This window comes from Ahaetulla prasina, chromosome 3, assembly GCF_028640845.1.
Source record: "Ahaetulla prasina isolate Xishuangbanna chromosome 3, ASM2864084v1, whole genome shotgun sequence".
NCBI lineage: Eukaryota > Metazoa > Chordata > Lepidosauria > Squamata > Colubridae > Ahaetulla > Ahaetulla prasina.
The window spans coordinates 123,462,091-123,487,003 of NC_080541.1; the positions used below are offsets into that span (position 1 = coordinate 123,462,091).

The 24,913-nt window shown below is 38.1% G+C and overlaps 1 protein-coding gene across 3 annotated transcripts in view; it reads left to right on the top strand.

Moving 5' to 3' along the window:
* The window catches only part of RASAL2 (RAS protein activator like 2), a 157,308-nt gene that overhangs the window by 9,153 nt on the left and 123,242 nt on the right, over positions 1-24,913 (top strand). For all 3 annotated transcript variants that reach the window (XM_058175414.1, XM_058175413.1, XM_058175412.1), the window contains exons 2-3: positions 6,108-6,235; positions 14,678-14,804. In XM_058175414.1, the coding sequence (XP_058031397.1) occupies positions 6,108-6,235; positions 14,678-14,804 (255 nt within the window). The remainder of the gene's footprint in view (positions 1-6,107; positions 6,236-14,677; positions 14,805-24,913) is intronic.

Here is a 24,913-nt window from a genome sequence, read left to right on the forward strand (position 1 = left end):
AGAAGGGAACTGGTATAGTCAAGATATTGTTTAGCCTATAGGAGGCTGAGTTTTGTTACCATTAATCTTGTGTAAAAGCTTGTATATTACTTTTTGATTCAGTATATTATGTAGTATTGAAGATAAATGCTTTGGGTGACAAAGAATATTGCTGGATATGATGATATTTATTACCATTGTTTATTACCATTTATCTCATTTTATGAAGGAAAAAATATTAGCTGTAATAAATATTTTTAAAAAATATGTCCAGGTTATGCATTGTAGAACGACATGGCATTCTAATATCACAACAGGCATAAAATACAATTTGTAAAATCTTAATTTATTTTAAGTCAAAATTTTGAGAATATATGATTCATTTCAGAAAGAAGAAAAACTTATCTCTCTCTCTCTCCTCCCTCCCACTTCCATCTAATATCTTAAAACTCACAAAAGAAAATATTTGTTTGCTTTTTAATTTCTGTTTGCTTCTGAAGACAACAGCTGACGCAAAGACTGACAAGTAGTTTTTTAAGCAGTACCCTCTATTTATCTGACAGAGGACCTATACCTTATTTCAACAAGTGACAGAGCAATTATCCAGGGAAATAATTCATTATAAAGCACTGTGGAGCCATCTATAAATCTAAGTGCTATTATTTTTTTGGGGTGGGGAATGCCCTCACTAGGATGTGATATTATATGGTACCTATAACTGGCTGCTGAAAATAAAAGCATTTTGGAAACATAACAGCAAAACAAGTTCTATCTTCCATTGTGGAATATTCGTCATGGGCTTTTTGTTGCTGCTGGTTTCCAAGGCTACAAGAGTAGCAAATACAGAGCAAGCTTTGATATTCAATCCTAAATTAGACAATTATTAGATGTGTGTTTTCCGCTGCTTAAGAATATATTAGAGATCCACAAATTCTTAAACAATTCCTCTCCCCCCCCCCAATCAAGTTTTTAGGTCTTGGGGAGTCTCAGAACTGTGTGATTGAGGTTATCTACCTTAACTGAGATTTGGAGATGGAAGGAGAATTTGTCTCAAATGTCACAAATTGCTTTTGTGGTATAAGAAAGTGGCCCTTATGGCCCTTGAATTGAAGCTCACAGTTTTTCAATGAAAAACATAATATATAGGGAAGTAAGAAAATAAAAATAGGTAGCAAAATGCAAACTATTGTTTCTTTTGCTCAGTAATCCAGTAAGGATGTTCGGAATCCATTCTGGAAATTACATATTTGTATTTACATGGCACATTTGCATGTCTTATCCTCACTTGATCGCCTACATTATTTATGTCAAATTTTCAGGGGTTTATATTTTTCATTACTGAAAATGTGTACTTCCATTATTACAGTGTTCACATTCTTGCATTTTAATACTACAAGTTTGCCTGGTTCATTGACACATAAAAATGATCATCTACATGCCTGAGCCCTCTAGTTGTTTAAAGCAGTTTCAGGAAGAATGATATAATTAAAGCTGCTATGGACATCTAGGGAATAAATTCCATTCCCATGGAAGGCCTTGTTTAAAATATGGAAATGAAGATCAATAGAACATTCTTTCTTCAGCCAAAAATTCATTCAGAGAAGTTTATAGTCAACATAAATAAAACTTACAATCTTCATATATAGGAATAAAGAAAAGAATGGTGAAAGATAGCAATAAGGTAAACAAAATTATTTCAATGATAAGAAAAATAACAAGCCCGTGAATAAGAAGTTTAAGGGCTTCCAAGCAAGTATAACAAGTATTTTTAAAACTTGTCTTTATGATAGAGACAGTTTCAGTGTAGTCATAGAGGTGGAATAGGACAAAAAATGATAGGATATCAAGAGCCATGTTATGTTATGTTATGTTATGTTACGTTACGTTACGTTACGTTACGTTACGTTACGTTATGTTATATCAAGAGAATGTTAAAAAAGATAAAACTTTGAATGATGAAAAACCAGTGAAAGAATTTAATGTAAGATGAAGTAAATATGCTTCAGTGGGAAATACTGTGACCATCTGGAGAATTATAGTAATATAGGAAGGAAAGACCAGCAAGGTTTGACTCTTTATGCATTTTCTAAAGTTAATGGAGCTCCATTAATGATTTTTTGTGTGTGTGTGTATTTGAACTTTTCCTTTCTACCTTTTCCTCTTACCATGGATTCACCACCCCCTAGTGGTGAAGTTTGATTTACAAATGATGCTACTACAGTACAGTACTTTTGGTCAAGGTCAGTGAAAATGAGAGCGCTTCTGAGTCATATAGAAAACACAGATTGTCCTGTGTTGATTTATAAATACATTTACAGAAATAACAACCATACGTTTCCTCCTGTTTTGAATTTCTTTTGCAGTCTAAACAAGCCCATCATGTGGCTATTAGTTGTCTGCTTGATACTTGGTTTTTAAAAATTATAAATGAGTCATTCCATTCAAAAGGACTCAAGGAAAGTGGGAAACAATACCAAGTCTAATAATAAATGCTTAATTAAATATAATCTTAATTTTATGCTTTTATTTTTGGAACCTTAGTAATAACTTCAGCTGTGGGTTGCATCAAGGGAGAGTCATATGATGGGTCATGTCAGGTGAGGGTCATTGGGAGGTGAAGCGCTGATTGGGGGCTTTCATGGGTTGGTTGAGGGTCAGGACTGTCTCCGGTTGACTGTGCGGTTGATTTCAATTCTCAGGGGTTCATAGGCTGGTTGTAGGCCGATGTGTCTGTGGGTGGAATTGCTTGTGGAGTGCCAGGCTTGTGCTTGGTGATTGCTAGTGTGACTGGTGATTCTTGTACTGCTCCAATATAAGAAAATGCATAAAGAGCCAAAGCCTTGCTGGTTTTTCTTTCCTATAATTGCTCCAAGAGGTAGTATTAGATCATTTTTTAGATATGAAATGTAAAACATGGTACAGATAGTCCTTGATTTATGACCATAATTGGAACCAAAATTTTATATTGCTAAGCAAGATGGTTGTGAGTTGCGCTTGATTGTTTGATCTTTTTTGCCCCAGTAGTGAATCACTGCAGTTGAATCATACAGTCATTAAGTGAATCCATAACTCTCCCCATTGACATTGCTTATTAGAAGCCAGCTGAGAAAATTGTAAATGACCCCAGGGTGCTGCAACTATCCTAATAAGTATATGCCAGTTGCAAAGCACCTGAATTTTGATCACATGACTATGGGGATGCTGTGACAAGCTAAGTGTGAAGACTGGTTATAAAAAATTGTGATATGTCACGTGATGACAACGTGACGCCGCAAGGTTGAACCTCTGGTTTAGACCAAGTGTTCTCAAACTCTTCAGCTCACTGAGCCCTTCATGAAGTTACAGATTGTTCAGCAACCCCCATTTATTATATGAAAATAATTGAATAAATACTGCTTTAATTAATAACTAGCTGGACGCCCGTGCTTCGCTGAGAAACTATGTGCTTGGGCTTGATAAATCGACACAGCTTGAAACTTAATGTAGAATGTGTAACTCTGTAGTGTTAATATAATGCAACTGGCAGTTTGAACAGAGGAGGAGTGGGAGCAGAATGTCCCAGCCCGCAGTATCCATCTGTATTCATCTGGCTAGCATCCTGTCAGTGTGTGAGAGAGTTGGTGGGTGTTTGGAAACTCAAACAGTATTTGCTGTGTGAACAAGAAGGAGACAGGAAGGAAGCTGGGTATGGCTTAGCTCAACTGCTCAGTAGTAAAGCTGCTTGCTGCTGTGAAAGTAAAACTGAAAGTGAAACTCCTCTGCTCTGCTTGTGTTTTGCATTTGGAACAGATTTCTTTTGGGGTGGGGAGGGGGAATAGAACTCTTTAGCATCAGAGGGCTGTTTGGAAAATGAAACAGTATTTGCTATGTGAGCAAGAAGGAGACAGGAAGGAGCCTGGCAGTGGCTTAGCTCAAGTGATCTGTATTAAAGCTGCTTCCTGATGTGAAAGTAAAACTAAAAGTGAAACTCCTCTCCTCTGCTTGTGTTTTGTATTTGGAACAGATTTCTTTTCAGTGGGGGAGTAGAACTCCTTAGCATCAGAGTGTGTTAATAGTAATATAGAAAATAATAATGCTCTGGTGGTCATTTCAAAAAATCCTTTCTTGGTGAGCACCTAGAAGCCAAGAGGAACATAAATGGCAAATTTCAAGTTTGTAGGCTTTACGGTTCTGGTGATTTCGTGATTAATGTGTGAGTGGTTTTCGCTTTTATATATATATATAGATGCTGCAAATAATAACAACAGATTAGACCCGTTGGATAGTCCTTGAGGATATTGACCACTTTGGGAAACTCTAGTTTAGACTGATTTAGATGTCATACCAAAATCTAGTTTGATCCTTTGCCTGAGCTTCTACACATAAAGAGCCACAGACATGTCCTTAGAGAAAATATCTGTTATTGTCACAAATATTCTTAGCTTTCTTCCACTCCTTCCCAAGACAGTTCTTCCTCAAAAGACATGTTTCCATCAATCTATGGTTCACTAAAACTAGCTCTTCCATGCATAAATATTTTGCAAATCCCCAATTCATCCTAATTCATTGTTTTTACAGCACTTTCTCAGTCTCCCATAATTGGGAGTTTTCTTATGCCATACTAAACAGTATTTTAATAGCTCTGCTGGAGAGAGTTCTGCAGATTGTCAGATTATTTAAGTTTATGAATGGGAAAAGTCACTTACAATGGATTCTTTTCAGATTTAGAATTCTGCAACAATATTCTGAAGACTACCTATAAATAATGTATAGGTTTCTTTATATAGAGAGCATGAGTAATGTCTCCACTTTAGATTATGCCTTATCTATAAAGTCCTATATAGGAATGTTCAAAGTTTTGTTGTTTCAGTATTTTTTAGAAGAGTCAACTGGAGGAGCAGTTTGATGGCTATTGCAAACAATGGACAAGATTGTTTAGAAGAGGTGGTAACCTTTATTAGAGAGTTTGTTGCTGTTGTGGCAATTTCCTGCAGTAGCGTGGATTTTGTATCTATGACTTCTCAACTGTCTTTCGGTTCTGTGATTTTATCATCTCAGTCGTTACAATATTTAATAGACATACTGTAGGTGGATACACTCTATCAGGCCCAATAATATAGATCCAGCCAGGATCTACTTCATTAATTGACTGTAATAATAATCCGTGTGTGAAGGGTTTTGAGTTCTTAGTAAAATACCTAAATATTTGTAATTGAAAATTGCCTGCCATGAATTCTGTTGAGTAAATTACTGTCTCAATTTCTTTTCTTAAAATAAAATATGCCCCATTCTTACACTGATGACTCTGATAAAATAGCATATTTTAGATTGTAGGCAATAGTTCAATTGAGATTGTATTTTCCCACACTGTATGAGCAAGACATGGCAATCCCAGACTCATGCATTTTTCCTTCCCTGGACATTTAGTGTAGCAGTATCTCCTTTTCAATAAAAAGAAGACCAGAAGAATAGACTAGCCTGAAGTTCACTATGTTTAATTCTTAAAGTGGGCATTATGGATTCCGATCATATCTGCACTAAATCAATACTGTCGTTGATTTTTAATGGTGGTATAAAGAAATTGCATCACATGCGCAAAATTTGCTAGAGACTTACCAGTAATCTACCTTTGTACACCTTTATATTGTGAGCTAAATAAAAAGCAGCTTTTTTCCAGTTTGGAAATTGCTTTGTGTGCATTTCCATAGGTTAAATTTCACATACAATCCATAGTTTACAGTAACAGAGTTGAAAGGGACCTTTGGAGGTCATCTAATCCAACCTCCTGCTGACACAGGAGACCTGTACTAGGGATTTGAACCACCGAACTGCCGACTTTTCTGATCGACAAACTCAGTGTCTTTGCCACTGAGCCACCTAGTCAGGCTAGTTCTTGGCATAGATGCTGTATAGTATTGCTAAAGCTGGTTAGATTAACAAATTGTGATAATTTTAATAGGATTGTATTGGGAGGGGGTTTGTTTATTGTCTTGCTTTTATAAATATGGTAAGCAAGTCATAATAAACGATGCAGTCCTGACTATGCCCCAGGGGTTATAAACATGCATAGGCTTGATCTGCTGAATCTATATTTAGCAACTGAGTGGATAACTGACATGTTCTAATTATGCTATTTTTTTTTTTTACAGATGTGAAAGGACCTGCAACTCATAGACTATCTTGTGGTCAGTCCCCTGATTCAGAAACTATAATATGGGAGACAAAGTATTGTATTCTGACCAACAGCCAGCTTGTGTTGCTGAACAAGGAAAAGGAGGTAAGAGAGAGTTCGTTTCTTCTGACTAGTATTGACTCTCAGCAACATTTGAATAGATTTCAGTTTGTTTGTTTAAAGCAGGGGTCTCCAACCTTGGTCCCTTTAAGACTTGTGGACTTCAACTCCCAGAGTCCCTCAGCCAGCAAAGCTGGCTGAGGAACTCTGGGAGTTGAAGTCCACAAGTCTTAAAGGGACCAAGGTTGGAGACCCCTGCTTTAAAGTATATATATATTTCATCCATTACCCTGAAAAGTTTCCAGACTTCATCTGCTTCTTTGTTTCTCCCTCCCAAACTACCCCATCCATCCAGTTTGAAGATAGAAATCTCAATGGTTGCATATGGCTTTTGGTTGCAATTCTAGGTGCTGGTTATCACCTGTAAAGTCCTTCATAGCAGGGGTCTCCAACCTTGGTCCCTTTAAGACTTGTGGACTTCAACTCCCAGAGTTCCTCAGCCAGCTTTGCTTATAGGGCCTGGCTACTTCAAGGACCATTGTTTTCCATATCATTTACCCACCTGGTGAATTCAATTAGAGTGGGTATACCTCGGGTCCTCTCAAGTGAACAAAGTCATCTTCTAGAACCTAGGAACTATATCTTTTCAGGGAGAATTCCTGCCCTCTGGAATAATATCTCCCCAAAGACCTATACATGTAGTCCTCGACATATGACCATAATTTATTTCTGTGGCCAAGTGAGACAGTAAATAAGTGAGACAGTAGTTTTGGGACTTTTGTCCCATTTTACGACCTTTATTGCCACAATCGTAAAGTGAATCCCTGCAGTTGTTAAGTTAGTAGCATGTTTGTTCCGTAAATCTGGCTTCCCCATTGACTTTGCTTGTCAGAAAGTCACAAAGGATGATCACATGACCCTGGGACACTGCAACTGTCACAAATGCATGCCAATTGCCAAGCATCTGAATTTTGATCATGTCACCATGGGGATGCTGCAGTAGTCATAAGTGTGAAAAACTGTCACTTTTTTCAATGGGGTAATATCAAACGGTCACTAAACGAATGGATTTAAGACATTCATTGACTAACCTGACTAACATCTAAACACCTATCTGATTGAGGGGTCTTTGGTGATCTCTGAGCTTAGTTGTTTTCTTGCAGGCATTTTATTACCCAAACTAGGTAACGTCACCATGGAAATGTTACCTAGTTTGGGTAATAAAAGATCTGCAAGAAAATAACCAAGCTCCTCATTTCAACCCTGAGCTACAAATATTCTCCTTTATCTATCTGGTTTTTTAATAAATTGTTAAAAACCTGTTTGTTCTCTCAGGCTTAGCAATAAGATGGTGGTTGAGTCCCGCTCCCTTTCTCCCTTGTTTTGGGATAACATTTTGGTCTTTTTGTTATGGGGCTAGTGATTCTGGTTGGTTTTATTCCCTTTTCTTTGACGAATGGAATGGAATGGAATAGCAACAGCACTTACTTATATACCACTTCACAGTGCTTTACAGCCTCTCTCTAAGTGGTTTACAGAATCAGCATATTGCCCCCCAGCAATCTGGGTCCTCATTTTACCGACCTCGGAAGGATGGAAGGCTGAGTCAGCCTTCAGCCTGGTGAGATTCGATCTGCCAAATTGCTGGCAGTCAGCAGAAGTAGCCTGCATTCTAACCAATGCGCCACTTTGGCTGAATGGAATGGAATGGAATGGAACGGAATGGAACGGACTTTAAAGGTCCTCTAGTTCAACCCCCTGCTCAAGCAGGAAACCCTATACCAGGGGTGTCAAACTCAATTTCATTGAGGACCCGCATCAGGGCTGTGATTGACTTGTGGGGGGGGGGTATGCAGGCATGGCTGACTGAGTGCGTGTGGCTTGCTTGACACCCCTCACTGGGCATGATCGACTGGGTGTGCGTGACGGACTGGGTGGGCATGGCCAGTTTGACACCACTCCCCAAACTGCTGGCATGTTTCCTCTTTGCACTGGGTAGACTGGGTTGAAGCCATGTTGGCCTGACGTTTCCTCTTCACATTGGGTAGACCAGGCCAAAGCGATGCAGGTAGACTGGACTGAAGCAATGTGGGCCAGCCCCTTGCATTTTTCAGGAGGGCCCTGCAGGCTGGATCCAACCACATTCAGCCCACAGGCCTTGTGTTTGATACCCTTGCCCTATACCATTTCGACAAATGGTTGTCCAATCTCTTCTTAAAAACTTCCAGTGTTGGAGCATTCACAACTTCTGGATGCAAGTTGTTCCACTGAATAATTGTTCTTTTTAATTAGAAGCTGCCAAGACACATTTCTGAAGTGGTTTGGGTTTCCTGCCTGAGCATGGGGTGAATTAGAAGCCCCCCAAAGTCCCTTCCAGCTCTATTATTCTGTTATTCAGACTAACTCATTGTGGAGTTGGGCAGTATCAAAACTGAAAAGTTAAATTAAATTGACATTTGTAGCCATCATTAAATCTTGTGTTTTAGCAAAGCAGATATTATCAGTATTCTTTTCCTAACATTTTGAATGAAATTTTGTATTATCATCTATATATATAAAAGTGAAAACCACTCACACATTAATCACGAAATCTCCAGAACCATAAAGCTTACGAACTTGAAATTTGCCATGTATGTTCCTCTTGGCTTCTAGGTGCTCACTAAGAAACAATTTTTTGAAATGACCTCCAGAGCATTAGTGTTTCCTATATTATGATTAACACAGCTGATGCTAATTAGTTAGATGTTCTACTCCCCCTCCCAACTTGAAAATAACTCTGGAGAGAATGGGATAGCATAGGACAGGCTTCTATGGGGCAAGCCTCATGGAGAAGGGGCTAGAAAGCCTGAGGGAGAGAAGGGGATAGGATAGGAGATGTTTTTGTGGGGCAAGGCTGAGGGAGAGAAGGGGAGAGGAGAGGCTTCTCTGGGGCCAGCCTGAGGGAGAGAAGGGGAGAGGAGAGGATCTATGGGACAAGCCTTAGGGAGAGAAGGGGAGAGGAGAGGCTTCTCTGGGGCCAGCCTGAGGGAGAGAAGGGGAGAGGAGAGGATCTATGGGACAAGCCTTAGGGAGAGAAGGGGAGAGGAGAGGCCGATTGTAGATTTATTAAGCCTGATCACATAGTTTCCTAGCGGAGCACGGGTATTCAGCTAGTGATATTATAAAACAAAATATTGTAACATTCTTATATTTTAAATCCACCAATGACCCATAGTTTATGTTGTAGATATATTTCATGTTTTGAGTTAAATAGTCAAACAAAATAAGAGAAAGATTGGCAATATCCAGGCGGCAGTTAAAAAAATAATGTAGATATTATTGTCATTCTCTAGTTTATAATTCTTTTTCTTATTAGACAGTAATAAACTTTAGCCTAAAGAGAGCTGAACAGTATGCTGCCATTTGAGCTGCTGAATTGAATGACACAGATTTAACTTCAAAAACATTTTGATGTTCTTAGACAAAAAGAGATTTTTGCCATGTCTTTGTTCTTTTTTAATAGTCTAGGCAGCTGACTGGAAATGTAGAAAAATGTATTAGTACTTTATTAAAGCTGGAAAGATCTATGTCCTTTACAATTTATGCAATTCTAAAGGACATTTTACTTAGTAAAAATAATATATTTTATCAAAGCCAATTCTAAGCTGTTTCAAATAGAAGCTTAACAGTTTTAGATTTGGCTCACCAACCATTGATGTGAAAGGACTATCAAAGTTTACTGGGTATATGACAAAGACATAGGTAACATGCAGTTAATTTTGCCCCAAAGCAGGGGCCATAATCTGATCTGGGTAATTGGGTATTGTGCTTGAGGCAAGAACCATTGGCCAGAGAAGTAATATGGACAGGTCTTGATGGAGCAGCTAATGGGATGAAGAATGAGTTCAGGAGTCAGCATAGTAGGATATTTTTGTTTGGGAGGCAAGTTACTGAGACTGAAGTAAAGAGCTAAGGTTTTATGGAAATAGCACTGCAATGGACTCCTATAGCATCTATGTAAGTTTTCTAGGTAATACCAGTTGTTCTATACATGCTTTCTACCACTGCTGTTACCCTTCTTGGCAGGCTTAAAATACTTGAACAAGTATCTAAGAATCCAGGAACTTTGATAAATAATTTATGGTAGAAAAGCTGAGAACCCAAGAATATCTTCCAAGTCCCCCTCCCTGATGAAATATACTCTAGAACAAACTCAAACTCAAGGCCCACGGCCTGGATCTGGCCCGCAATGTGGTTGGATCTGGCCTGTGGGGCCATCTTGGAAAATGTAAGGGTCTGGCCTGTGTTGTTTCAGCCCAGTCTACTCACTTTGCTTTGGCCCAGTCTACCCAGTGTGAAGAGGAAACATCGAGCCAGAGTGGCTTCGGCCTGGTCTACCCAATGCAAAGAGGAAACATGCCAGCAATTTGGGGAATGGCGTCAAACTGGCCACGCCCACCCGGTCAGTCACGCCCACCCAGTCAGCCATATCCAGTGAGTGTCGTCAAGCCGGCCACACCTATCCAGTCAGCCATGCCCAGCCCAACTCCCCAAGGTCAACCACAGCCCTGATGTGGCCCTCAATGAAATTGATTTTGATACCCCTGCTCTAGAATATGGAAGAAACTGGCTGAAGATCATTTGGATCCTCCATTGGTAAACTTTGAAAAATCTTGGCATTTCTGGCAGGTGGCAAGAAGTTGGACAAGAGCAAATATGGTCCCTGACTTCAAAAAAGAAAAAGAAAAAGAAAGAAGCACCAAATAATTATTAAGCATTAGTGAGCATCAATACTCAATATATATGTCAAGCATCAATATATTGTTTGACATAGTGTAAGCCGCCCTGAGTCTTCGGAGAAGGGCGGGATATAAATGCAAATAAAAAAAAAAAACCCAGAAAGACATTGCAGCAAACAATAAAACTAGCTATCTGTAAAAGTAGCTTGAAGACAATGCTATGATTGCTAAGCATCAGCATGACTTTGTCAAAAATAGGTCAGACGAGACAAGCCTTGTCTCCTTCAACAAAGTAACTATTTTATTGAATAAGGAGAATGCTATTCAGCAAACTGTCTGCCAAGTTGCACATAAATTGTCATTGACAAGCTGTTAAAATGAGGGTTGGCTGGCACTTCAGTAAGGTAGTTCCATAACTGGCTGGGTAGCCACATTCCGAGTGTCAACATTAATGGCTCTAGGTTGAGTTGGAGAGCAGTGCTCAGCATGTTCCTTGGGGATCTTTCTTGGAGCTAAACTTAACATTTTTATTAATGACCTGGATAATGGTATTGATTGGTTGGTTATCAGATTTGCAGATGAAAAAGATTGGGAGGACTGGCCAATACAAAGGATAACAGAACGAGATAGCAATGCAGTCGGAACAAAGGTGGGGGAGGAAAGCTCCCAAAGGGATGAAAAGCTGGCTGTGTAGCCTTGCATGGGGGATACAGGGGCCTACACAGCCATATGAGGCTGGTTGGTCCCATGAGAACTCCCCCACACATATACACACACCTGCATTAACAACTCTTAGTCTCTCCCCATCTTGGAACTGTTCATTTTTGTAGTTTTATAATGTTATTTTACATTAAACAAATTAATCTTAAACTATTCAGTTTTTACTGTTGTATAATATTGATTAAATTGTATACTGTACAATTGCACAGTATACAATTTAATTGTATATTAAATTGTAGTTCTCATTTAGTACCTGTCTCATTTATTGACCATTTGCAGTTAGTAACTTTACAACCAGTTCTCACATTTATGATCTTTGCAAGTATGTAAAGCAAAGGAAACCTGAAGCCGTAATAGCTCAGGCTGTTAAGAAGCCTGTTATTAGAACACAGCAGCCTGCGATTACTGCAGGTTCAAGCCCTGCCCAAGGTTGACTCAGCCTTCCATCCTTTATAAGGTAGGTAAAATGAGGACCCAGATTGTTGGGGGGGCAATAAGTTGACTTTGTAAAAAATATACAAATAGAATGAGACTATTGCCTTATACACTGTAAGCCGCCCTGAGTCTTCGGAGAAGGGCGGGATATAAATGTAAACAAAAAAAAAAAAGCGACAACCAAAAAATGGTTGTGGTTTTGCTTAATAACCACTTTGCTTATTGACTGAGCCGCTGGTCCCAATTGTGAGGACTACCTTTATATATATTCTTTTATATTTTTATGCTTCTTTTTAAAAATTATAGCCAACCTCTGCTCTATTGACCATAACAAATACAGATCGATAGATTGATTGTAAAGTTTTCTGGTAACACTTCAACTGTACCCTCATGCAGTTGTTTTTAGACAAAGGTAAGAAAGGTGTGAAGCATTGCAAGGGAGAAAGATGCTTTAGAGAAGGGGTCTCCAACCTTGGTCCAAAGCTGGCTGAGGAACTCTGGGAGTTGAAGTCCACAAGTCTTAAAGGGACCAAGGTTGGAGACCCCTGCTTTAGAGTATATGTTGCTGTTCATGTAGCATCCATCGGCAGCTCTTTTAAACCAGACAATCTTTTTGACTCTCATAATTTGGCATTATTAGTGTTTGCCATGGATAGTGTAGCATTGAAAGTCTTCGAATTTTTAGCCGTTATACATATTTTTGGGAAGCTTGATCTGAATGTTCCTGGCATCTGAATAGATCCTTAGAGGACAAATTGAATATAGCTTACCACTTTTGAATCAGAAAATTGAGAACAGAAGAGATCTGCTTGCTTCCCAATTGCTTTTCTTGCCAACCGTGCTTCATTCCAGGAAATTGCTTCTCACATATTTTTTCTATACAAAGTGTGAATCAGAATGCCAGCATTACTCTCTTCCCAGATAAAGATTTGCAGTCTCTCTATAATCTAAATCAGAATTAGGCAAGTGGATTTGTGCAAAAGGATTTCCCTCCCTTGTGTCCTCACCACGGAGCAATTTTGGAAGACACATGGGAGGGATCAAGAGAGACTCTGTTTTACTGGTATTACACGGGTGGCATTGGATATTCTACAGGATCTGAAGCCAAGGGCCCAAATTGCTCGGTCATTCCAGTTATGTCCACCACCAAACTGCTATGCACCAAGACAAATTCCTTGTGTGTCCAATCACACTTGGCCAATAAAAATTCTATTCTATTCTATTCTATTCTATTCTATTCTATTCTATTCTATTCTATTCTATTCTATTCTATTCTATTTTGGAAGGGAAATCCTAAGTGCAAATCCGCTTGCCTAATTCTGATTTAGACCATACAGGGTCTGCAAATCTTTATCTGGGAAGACAGTAATGCTGGCTTTCTGATTCACACCTTGTATAAAAAAATAACTTTATGTTGTAATCAATTATAACAAGTCTGACTAGAACTTGAAATGTTTTAAAGTTACTAGAGAAATATTGGTAAGTGGTGAGACAATTATTTATCAGTTGTAAGCTAGTTCCAATTGATAGTTTCCCACTTAATTATTTAGAAGTTCATGCATTTTTGCAGAAATTGTTTGGAAAAAGCTTTACACTACTTGAATGTCTTGCTGGATTTTCCATTCTTTTGATGGGAGAAATAAAGAAACTGCAAATTAATTTAATAATTAACCCTCATAAATACTATGAAATTACATATAGCTGTCACTTTGAATATATACTGAGAACAAGCATATCTAAAACCATAAGTTAAAATGCCAACACTGTCAAAATTGTGTCCAATTAAAAACAGACATCTTAGCTAAAAGTCCAAAATTAAGGAAATAATTGAAGTTCTTAAGTAAAATTTTTACACAAGGCTGACATAACTTCTTCATCAGCAATTCTTGGACATCTTGGACTAGAGATTTCCTAGTGTTTCATGGAGCAGTATTGTAATTTCAAGCCGCTACTTCTGGATCATGACTTTGAAAATCCTTATTTAAACTCATTTTACAAAAGCTCATCCTATTATAATTCAGTTTCTGTGCTTAACAATTTGCTGGGTTTTTTTCAGTATATTATATATGCAACTCATTTGACAGCTCAACTGCCTGAAGGATGAAAATCTGATATCATGCTTTCTGTACTGCGCAGTTGAACAAGTAAACTTGAACCACATTTCATATATTAGAAGACAGTCATAGAAGCTAGACAAAAAAATGAATTTAGAGTTCAGTGTCTAAAATTTCTCCTATGAAGATACCAACACAAACTCACTATGGGCCACAATCTTGATAGTGGTTGAGCATGCATGAGTATTGCTTTCATCTCAACCACAATCATTACCCCCACTGATTATATCACTGTACATTTTTTGAAAGAAGAAAATACAGTTGAAAGAACATACAATTTAGAAAAGAGACTCCCAGATGTTATGCACAGCATATCCAAGGCCTTATGGTACCCTTCTAGGCTTACAGGGTTAAATCTTGGCTCAGATATCTATGAAATATCTATAAGGTGCATTAGGGTAATAGCAAAGACTTTTGAACCAGAAAAATTAAGTTGTTCTTCCAGTTATTTATATTGAAAGCTGAAAATTGTATCATTCCTATATTCTTTTTATCTACAGGTAGCAGTCGAAGGAGGACAAGAGCAGCCAGCAGAGCCCACCAAAGGGCGTTGCCTGCGACGTACTGTGAGTGTTCCTTCAGAGGGTCAGTTTCCTGACTATCCACCAGAGGGAGCTACTAAGCTTGGTAATTATATAAGGAAACTTGGTGTTCTAAGCTAATATTTCACATTCAAGAAACCACATCCTGCTGTACTCTAATAATCTTGTCAGAACTAAAAGCCTTTTAGGAATCTTCCAGGAAAGGCTATATAGCAGTGTCATTCTGAATTGATACTGAACTGTTCATTTGCTTTGTGGATTTACCTGAATTAGTAAAGTTCCTGTTACATTTCAAGTAGGAAGCTTTTAGACTACTAAGACTACTTTTGAAGTTTACAGCCTCGGGTTTATAGCCATTTAATCTTGGCCTTTGGGACTAATCGCAGAATATTTTTATGGTGGTTTAAAATGTTTCCTGCTATTTGTTGGAGTTGCTTAGTTTAATTTTCTTACGGTGTCGGAGCTCTTAGTTTCTGCAAGGACTAAACTGTCATACAGTATATAAATGTGTAATTTTTACTATTTGGTATCCCTACTCTGCTTAATATAACGGCAGTTCATATAACTGTTGTTTAAATAAGCACCTGGTAAATATGTGATTATGCTCAATGGAAAATACTGCAAAATGTAAAGGAAAAGGGGAGAGGTAAAAATTAAGAAGCCCTGGATTATTAGAATAGATTTCCCTCACAGCATCTTGGTGTCACAGTGCATAAAAAATAGTGCCCTTGGCATTTTGATGAACAGCTGATAGGATAGAAGAAATCTTGAGTGGTTGTTTTTTTTTCATTAATTCACAAATCAGACATCTTTATTAAGTATATATGGAAAAGGGGAAAAAATTACAGCAATGCAAATGGTTTCCCCTGCTATAATTGCTTAATAGATAAAACAGAGAAAAATTTGGGGGGCATATTTTTCATCCTCCTTTTTCTTTGGCTAATTTGCCTTGAGTCCTAGTAGACAATCATTTAAATATGAGCCAGCAGTGTGCTGCAGCTGCCAAAAAAGCCAACACAGTTCTAGGCTGCATAAACAGAAGGATAGAATCAAGATCATGTGAAGTGTTAATACCACTTTATAATGCCTTGGTAAGGCCACACTTGGAATATTGCATTCAGTTTTGGTTGCCACGATGTAAAAAAGATGTTGAGACTCTAGAAAGAGTGCAGAGGAGAACAACAAAGATGATTAGAGGATTCAAGGATAAAACATATAAAGAACGGTTGCTGGAACTGAATATGTCTAATCTTATGAAAAGAAGGACTAGGGGTGACATGATAGCAGTGTTCCAATATCTCAGGGATTGCCACAAAGAAGAAGGAGTCAAACTATTTTCTGAAGCACCTGAGGGTAGGACAAGAAGCAATGGGTGGAAACTAATCAAGCAGAGAAGCAACTTAGAACTAAGGAGAAATTTCTTGACAATTTGAACAATTAATCAGTAGAATGACTTGCCTGCAGAAGTTTGAATGCTTCAACACTGGAAGTTTTTAAGAAAATGTTGGATAGCCATTTGTCTGAAATGGTGTAGGGTTTTCTGCCTGGGCAGGGGGTTGGACTAGAAAACCTTTAAGTTTCCTTTCAACTCTGTTATTCTTGAAATTGAAATAAATAAATAAATAAATTCTATTCTAATTTATTTTGAATTGCCTGGGGAGAAATACTTAATGATGGTTACACGTATGAGCATTCAACACATTTAAACAATATATTAAAGGAGGACCGGTTGATTTTACCCAAGAATGTTTTTCTGAACAGTCAAGCCCCCTTTTACAAACTAGTAAGATACACTACATAAAGGTTTCCAAATTGCGAAGAGCACTGACTTCAGCACTTTCCCTACAACAGTTTTGCAGTGCTGTTATTAAAAAAAATAATCACATGTAACCTGAGACGGTGTTCCTTTGGACAAAGGTCTGTTGAAACTACAACTCATAGCTTGCTATATTGTATCTTCTACAACAGGGGTGTTGAACTCACGGCCCATGGGTCAGATGCATCATATGCTAGCCACCCCACCCCCACTTTAGCGAAGGGGGAAAAAGTCCCAATACGTCAGGTGGCTTTCACTTACCTTTGACACTCCTGTTCTGCAAGGATTCAAGGACTCACCTTATAATGTTTTACCTGATAAACCACCCAGGAAATTCTGGTCTTTTTTATTGTTGTTGTTATTATCAGATCAGTATTGATTCAGTCTCCCTGAATAAAGCTAAATTTTGTTCCATAGCATGTAAAATCAGGCAGACTTGTTCATTTATGAGCCTACCACCAGTTGTAATATTTTGTCTTGTTTCAGTTTTACTTCTTTATTTATGTGTTTCTGTTTTAAATTCTGGTCAGTGACCATAACAAAAATTTTATTCTACTAGCGTGAATTTGAAATAAGTTGAATCCTGGAAATTTATGATAAAAGTCATGAGAAAAAATAAATGTCCCTTGTGTTACCATTTCTTTGTATCCAAAACTTTAGTTCACATCCTTCAAGGTTACGAAGAAAAGTTCACTTCACACACATTCTCCTTATATGTAGTAATATTAAATTTGATGTCGCAGACTGCCTGAAAAATAAGCCAGACAATATCAAGATATAAATGCCCTGGTGTCCCTGCTATGTCAAATTTAGCCTTTAGCAGCAGGTCACCTAGATAAGACCTCTAATTAATTTCTTGGAACTTATTAGATGCAGATATACAAATATTCCCTCTTGCACATCACACTACTTGTTTATCCGGGGATACTGCTGCATTGCCACATTTGCCCTACTTTGTTGGGATGGTATCATTGGATGACGTTGAAAGGGCACTCTGATCTCTTGATGGCCAGGGTGCTGCTGAAGGGAAGAATGCATAAGGGCAACTATCAGTGAGCGGAAGGCGACTTGTATCTTAGCCATTAGCATTTTAGAGTAATCACAGGAGTATTTGTGAAATGTTTACTATGCAGTATAGTTTTCTCACTTCTGTTTATTGTCAGGAAGGCATTGTAGGCAGTGTTACAAGAAAGAAATGAGATCTTGATTTTTAAAGGAAAACAAAAGTTACAAAATACATAGAAATATAACTTATCAGATGAAATGTATTACTACATTGACATTCAAGAAGAACCTGGCAGTCTTGAAATGAAGAGAAAATCAATGCATCAAGTGCAAGACATAATAAGCAATAGCAACAGTAAGGTCGAAAGGGCAGAATAAATACCTAGGAAAAAAATCATGAAGGAAGGCCAAAATAATACCTCTGAATCGCACTGTTTTCCTATTAGTTTCCCATTAACTTATTAGTTTTGGTTAGTTTAGGATTAGTTGTTTGGGTGAATTTCATAATTTGAAGGTCATGCTTTGCAGCAAGTAAAATGGCATTCTCTCTCTCTTAAAAATTACAAGGAAAATTGATGTCATGCTGGAGAGCATTGGATGTGACTGGAGCAAAAAGAAAAAAGAAAAAGGAAACAGATGGCACTCAGCAACATGTGCTACTAGCAATCCTGGCAACAGCTGTACCTAAAATAGCTTTGGTATGACCACCAAATGCTGGAAAGTACAGGAGAAGAGATAAAATAGCTAAGACAGCAATTGTGGTGTAGAGTTTCAATGTATAGACATGCAGATGATATTTGGCTAGTTTTAATTAGCAAACATTTTATTCAGTGAAAAATAGTAGCTGAAGATTGATGTTGATGTCTATTACATGCTTTACCTTGTGTACTGCAGTGCTTTAGCAGTTTGATTTGTACTTTGGAGGGCTGGGTTCAAATCCCTTGATGACAATGAACTTTAAGGTTAACATAAGCCCTGAAAGTGAGTGTACGATAGCATCAGTTATTAGATGCAGTAGTGGGAACATATTGATATGTTCATCGCTTCAGATTCTGTTAGCAGGTTTATGTGTTCAAATGCTTTTACTAGGATGAAAGACCTTCCTTGGATATCACAGGAAAATAGCCAGTCACAAGAAGATTTGGAATCCTGTTCCTGATAAAAGTGGAAATAAATTTAATAAAACAGCAACTCTGGTAATATTCTAAACATTTGGTCATGTTACATTAAAACATGTGCCAATTTCAGTAACCACCCTCTATCTCTATGCTTTTATATAGCGTCTCAACTGGAAGAGTTATCTAATGGCAAACAGTTTGCCTTTGATCTTTGATGGGTCATTATTGCACATCGTTGCTATAAACGGGGTGCAGTGTTCATCACCTTGTGCAGCTGCTCCTCGTTACTTTAATTACATTTCTAATTGCAAAGAGACAGGATCTAGACTTTCCAGTTCTAGCTGATAGTTGCACTAATGTGTGTATCTGTATCTGAGTCTTCTTTGAAATAATTGATTATAGGATGCATTTTATTTATTTTTTGTTTGCTTTTTGATCACTGAAGGAAGTCATCCTCAGAATCTTTCTTGAGGTGAACTGTTTTAATCGTTCTCCTGTATGTTTTTCTTAAAAACATAAATACTTTCTATTTAAATATTTATATAATATTTAGAATTTAATTATTAATTAAATTATTAATATTATTAATTATATTAATTAATTATATTAATTATTAATTAATTATATTATATTAAATATAATAGTATACTGTTGTGACAAAATGAAATTAAAAATATGGTTTTCATATTAAAACTATAACAGGCAGTCTTCTTGTAATCAATGTAGAAATTGGTTTTTTGGGGTACTTCCAAGTTGCTCCTCAGTTGTCTTTTGAAAAAAAAACAATTAGCAGCATGTGAAACTCCTTTCACTGTTCCATTTCTGTATTTCCATTATTTGTTCATGTCTAGCAAGTATTCATGTTTTTATCATTAAATTATTCAATTAAAATGAATAAGAAGTAACCTTCTGCTTTATCAAAATATGAGAAATGGTGGGGGGGGGGAGAGGAATCCTCAGATTCATCTATTAAAACGGCACTTCAGAGGATGGGAACTTATAGGGCAAATCTCTCTCTAATCAAAGCTTCAGGAAAAAAAAATCTGACACCATAGCAAGCCTGTAATTAGCAGCAGCACAGCCTGCTGTTCCTTTGCTCTAATTGGGATGAAGACAAAATACCATTTTAGATTCCCTTGTGTTTGGAAAGCTCTAATTGTTGCAAATGAAGGAAAGCTGGCCTAAAATGAGATCTAGGGAACAGAAATTAATGACCTTACCTTCTTGAAGGAGTTCTGCTTTTTCATTATCTTATATGCTAGAATTCAGGCTTGGTTCATTAGGGATTAACAATTTTACCTAACAGCAAGAAGGATGGGAACAGGGAGAGCATCCTATGCTGAACATCCTACCCCACTGGGCTTTTCTACATGGATGTATGCTCATTTTTCTCTATTTAACTTTACATTATACATACCTCAGGTAATTGGAGCAGGTTGGCACCATCCCATCTGATGTGACTAAAGGTTTCCGCAGATCGCAGTGTGACCTGCTCCTCCTCCTCCTCCTGTGTGTTGCGGCTGCTGCTTCATCATTTTTGTTATTTTCTTCGCCTCCAGGGAACATTTAATTTTTCTTAGCAAAGGCAGCATTACACAACTACTTCATGTTAAACAAAAGCACTAAATAACAGAAGTATAAAGGTTTCACATGCATAAATGATGCAACAATCATAAAGATTGTTCTGTTCAGATAACTCCTTCATGCAGATAAAAATAAATACCTTGTTTCTAGGAAGTGCGTGACATCTGATTTTCACTCTCCTTCAGCCCAAAGCAGAGGACTTCTCACTAGGTCTGTGCAATGCCTCAGGTCGGATTCAGAGGAGCGTGTTAGAGATCAATCTGGATCAGACTGAGTCTCAAGCTGAGCCAAAGGACTTACCCGAAGTGAGTGGACCAGTGAAAGAGACGTAGGTACAGACTGAGGCAAGTTAGACAAGGTCCTGAGACCAAATGCTATAAATTAGAAAGGGAAGAGCAAAGAAAGTCAAGCTGTATACTTGAAAGAAAAAGCATTTTATATTCTTCCTTTAAAAAGAATACATGTAGCTCAGGGTTGAAGTGTTGCATCCTTAGTGTTCTCTGAGCTTAGTAGTTTGCTTGCAGACATGAAGCAGCCATCAACAGACATACACATATAAACCACATTTACACACCATTCAAAAGATGAAATCAAACGTTTATTGTCAATACACAGCATGTGTACAATGAGATTGAATGAGCCTCCCTTGGTGCAGCCCCCACAAAATACAGAATACATCTCAATAACTCAAAATAAAAGAAAAAGAAATCCCTAAGCCCAAATAAGTAATAACTAGTACACATTCCCATATACATATTTGTATATAACATTATATTATACCGGTATGAACATGTTGCACGTTGCGCTGGCCCTGCAAGTCCATCATATTAAACCTAATTATGGTGTTACGTTGTGTTCAGAAGTCTGACTATATCTCCTTCCCGACGGTAGGAGAGTAAAGAAGTGCTGACCAGGGTGTGAATCATCCCTGAGGATTTTCCTCACTCTGTTAAGGCAGCGGGTCCTGGCAATTTTGTCCAGTGAGGTCAGGGGACAGCCCATGCTTATCACCCTCTGTAATGCCTTTCTGTCCATGGCTGTCAAGACAGCATACCATACCGTAACACAATATGTGAGGACACCTTCTATCGCAGACTGGTAAAAGGAATTAATCAGTCATTGTTCCACCTGATTTTTCTGCAAGACCCTAAGGAAACTGAGTCTCTGTTGAGCCTTCCTGACCACCTGGAACGTGTTACTTTTCCAGGTGATATCTTGGCTAAGGTGGACTCCCAGGAATTTGATAGAGGAAACTCTCTCCACACAGCCCCCCTTGATGTAGAGTGGGGCAGGTAAAGAGACAGTAAAAAAGCTAAGAAAGGGACAAAAACCACAGAAAGCATCATCTCCAGCAACCAGCTAAGCAAGGATTAACATCAGACAAACAATATAACAAAAAACAGTTCCTAACTGTTCCCTGTCTGCAGTTAAACAACCAAGCTTAGAGAGCACCAAGGGTTCCACATGTTCTTCCTTTTTAGGAAAAAAGAAAGAAACACTGCTCTAATTCCAAAGTATATGCACCTTACATGAGCAATTTCTCAATTTAGCAATGTTGAACTTCATTCTAATAAGTTAGGAAGGGCAAGATTCTTGATTACATTGAATTAGGAACACTAATATTCTCAATTCCCTCTGATGTGGTGTTTTATGTGTGCCATGTGATTTACTAGAAATTAACAGTAAAAAATATAAAAAATATTTCCTGTAGCAATGTTCCTGAGAAAGATATTTATCCAATGGACACTTGAAGTTTGAGGTAAAGTTAATAGATATTAGCTTAAATGCTTCTTACATCCTGAAAGGACTGATCCATTTGTCCTGTCTGGCCAAATTTAGTCTTCACAATGTCAGGTAGCTTTGGAGAAAGTCTCAGCAGATGGTTTTTCTCTAAATTCTCTACATCTTTTAGAATTTGCGCAGATTAAGCAAATTGAAAGAGAAAGATGTTTAGACATTACACATAAAAATGAAAGTAGGCTGATCTCAGAGCACATCAGACATCCAGCAGAACATACTGAGTGCATCCAGCTATTTTATTACATTCCTTATTTTGCCATTCTATGAAATATTCTTCTTTAAGGCCAGGTTTAGCATCTCTCAGCAGTTTTATATGGAAGATTTAGTAACACCCCTAAGCTTGCTGAGCCTTTCCCTGCAGCTCCCATATTTCATATGTTGCAATATTGTTCCATTTCAAATTACAGCTGAAGAAAACTAATCTTTTCTTTATTATTATATGTCCCAGCTCGGTTAGATGAATGTTATAGAAACTTTTTTTTAATCGGTGAAGAAAACACTTGTTGCATATAAAGTTTTGAATGATGTTAATACCAGAAATATATGACCTTAGGTTCTGTTGAATAATATGCATTCTTTAGACAATGATTACATTATTAGTATTTAAATGTCATTTTATTTTTATATTTTTCTTGATTTCTGATACTTAAACTGATTGGTTGGTTAGTTAGTTGCAGGAAGACTACATAGGTGTTCTATACCAATGATGGTGAACCTTTTAGACACTGAGTGCCCAGACGGCACACGCGTGCGCATGCCCAAACTGAAAGGTATGCATGTGGACACGTGCATGTGTGGACTTGCGCAGCAGAGACCTGAAGACCAGCTGGCTGGCAGGAGGCAGGGCATCCCCACACCGGCAGTGCGGCAAGAGGTAAGATCTTTTTCTTTCATGAGCTTCTGTTTTGTCATTTGCAGGGAAACAGAAGCTCATGAAAGAAACGCCACGGAGATCTGATTTTGGGCGATGGCACACATGCCAGCAAAGAGGGCTCTGCGTGCCATCTCTGGCACATGTGCCATGGGTTCGCCATCATGGTTCTATACAATCACCAGGATTTGATTGAAGGAAATTTTATCTTTACTTGTGTTTTGCACACCTAAAAGTTGGAGTTGTATAGAACAGTTTCAACATAATGTTCCAGCATCATTAGAAGACAGATAATAAATTTGCCTTAACAGATTGTTCTCTTTTTATTAGGAAAAGAGAATAATTCATAGCAAAATGAAGACGAAAAATAGAAAGGAAGAATAAAATCTTTCAACCATTCAATTGGGAGATCACTTAATGATCTTGTTCATGACAAGCACCTCCAAGTCTCATATAGATCTTTCCCTGCCCGCCCCCACAAAGACCCTGAGATGCCAAGCCTATGTGGAGCAGCTATGCTTCATACCCAGGAGATTCCAAGTTTTGTTCTACAAGAAGGCCCAGCTTCTGACTCAAGGCTCATTCTTATTGATAGATGGTGCATTTTTACATTTGTATCATTGCCAGTGAGGGGGGAAAAACCCCAGGAAATGGCACTTATTTTTATTTCTTCTCCCAACCTGTCAGGTGTTTCTGAAATATACAGCATTGATTGGGAGGCTTTCCCAAATCATTGCATGGTACAGGTTAGGACACGTTTGTAGCAGTCACTTGATCTTCTGAGTAAATATTTACAAAAACCTCCTACTTTCGGTTCCAGGATTACATAATTTCATATGTAATAACATCATGGTTATTACATATAATAACCATGCCATGAGGAGGTGCCAAGGGAATTGAGAAACAAGTGGATGGAATAAGGCTTTTATATCATGGAATGGGCAATATGAAGTTATAGTCAAGTTATAGTGATAGAGTATCACTATAACAGCCTGGGAACACAGCCTGGCTGTGTTCCCCTTCCCTTCTTCTTATGCCTCAGTGAAAAAGGGTGAGGCCTGTCTGATCTTTTCTCACTTTCCGTTTCCTGGACTTGACACATGCTTTTGTTTCTGTAACTGTTTCTGCATACTTTCTCCAAGATCATCACTATGGCTCTCTATACTATCTCCCTGTTAGCCTGCTTTTCCCCCCTATTGGAGTTATGGAAATGAACTCCAGGTTTACCCCTTCCCTCTTGTTTTGCATCTCTTCATTAGATGTTTCCTGCAAGTCAGAGGTAGAAATACCAAACAGTTCTGTCCACTCTTCCTGCTGCTGCCTGGGTCAGCTCCTTCAGCTGCCATGAAGGAGCTGGCAGATCTTGTAGCCTAGAAGTAGATGGAGCTGGGGGCTCCCCTGGGCTGCATGCCAGCTAGTTCCAAAGGGGCCATACCGCTATGAAGCACCTAATACGTTTTTATTCTGAGACCCACAGTCACTTTGTAAGGTGGCAGATGATGGGGCTTTCCTGGGAATTCTGGATGAAAATTCAAGATACGGATATGGACATTTGTCCAATTCCAGATGGCCCTTCCCTTAGGTCTGGGATCCTGAATAGCCTTCACTTCTCAAAAGCTGAGTTTTACTGGCAAGGTAGAGGTCATTCCTAAAGGCAAGTGAGCATTTCTTTTTTGTTTTGAAAAAAACAAACAAACACATTTTTTCATTTTTTGACGAGCTCCACTGCCAACTGCCTTTCTTTCAAAAAATCAAATGAAAGATATGCAGCAGTATGGCATAAATTCTCTTTAGAGACTAACCTTACCTCATAGATTGTACTGGGGTTGTCACAGAATAACTGAAGCAGAATAAATGTACGATGCTAACATTCCTCATTTGTTCAATTCCAGGGATCTTTGCTGTGGAAGTGCTATATCCTTCATAGAAATGCCAGCTTATTGACCTACTCAATACAACAGTCAACTAGTAACAGTCCAAGCACTGAAAAGACATGTGAA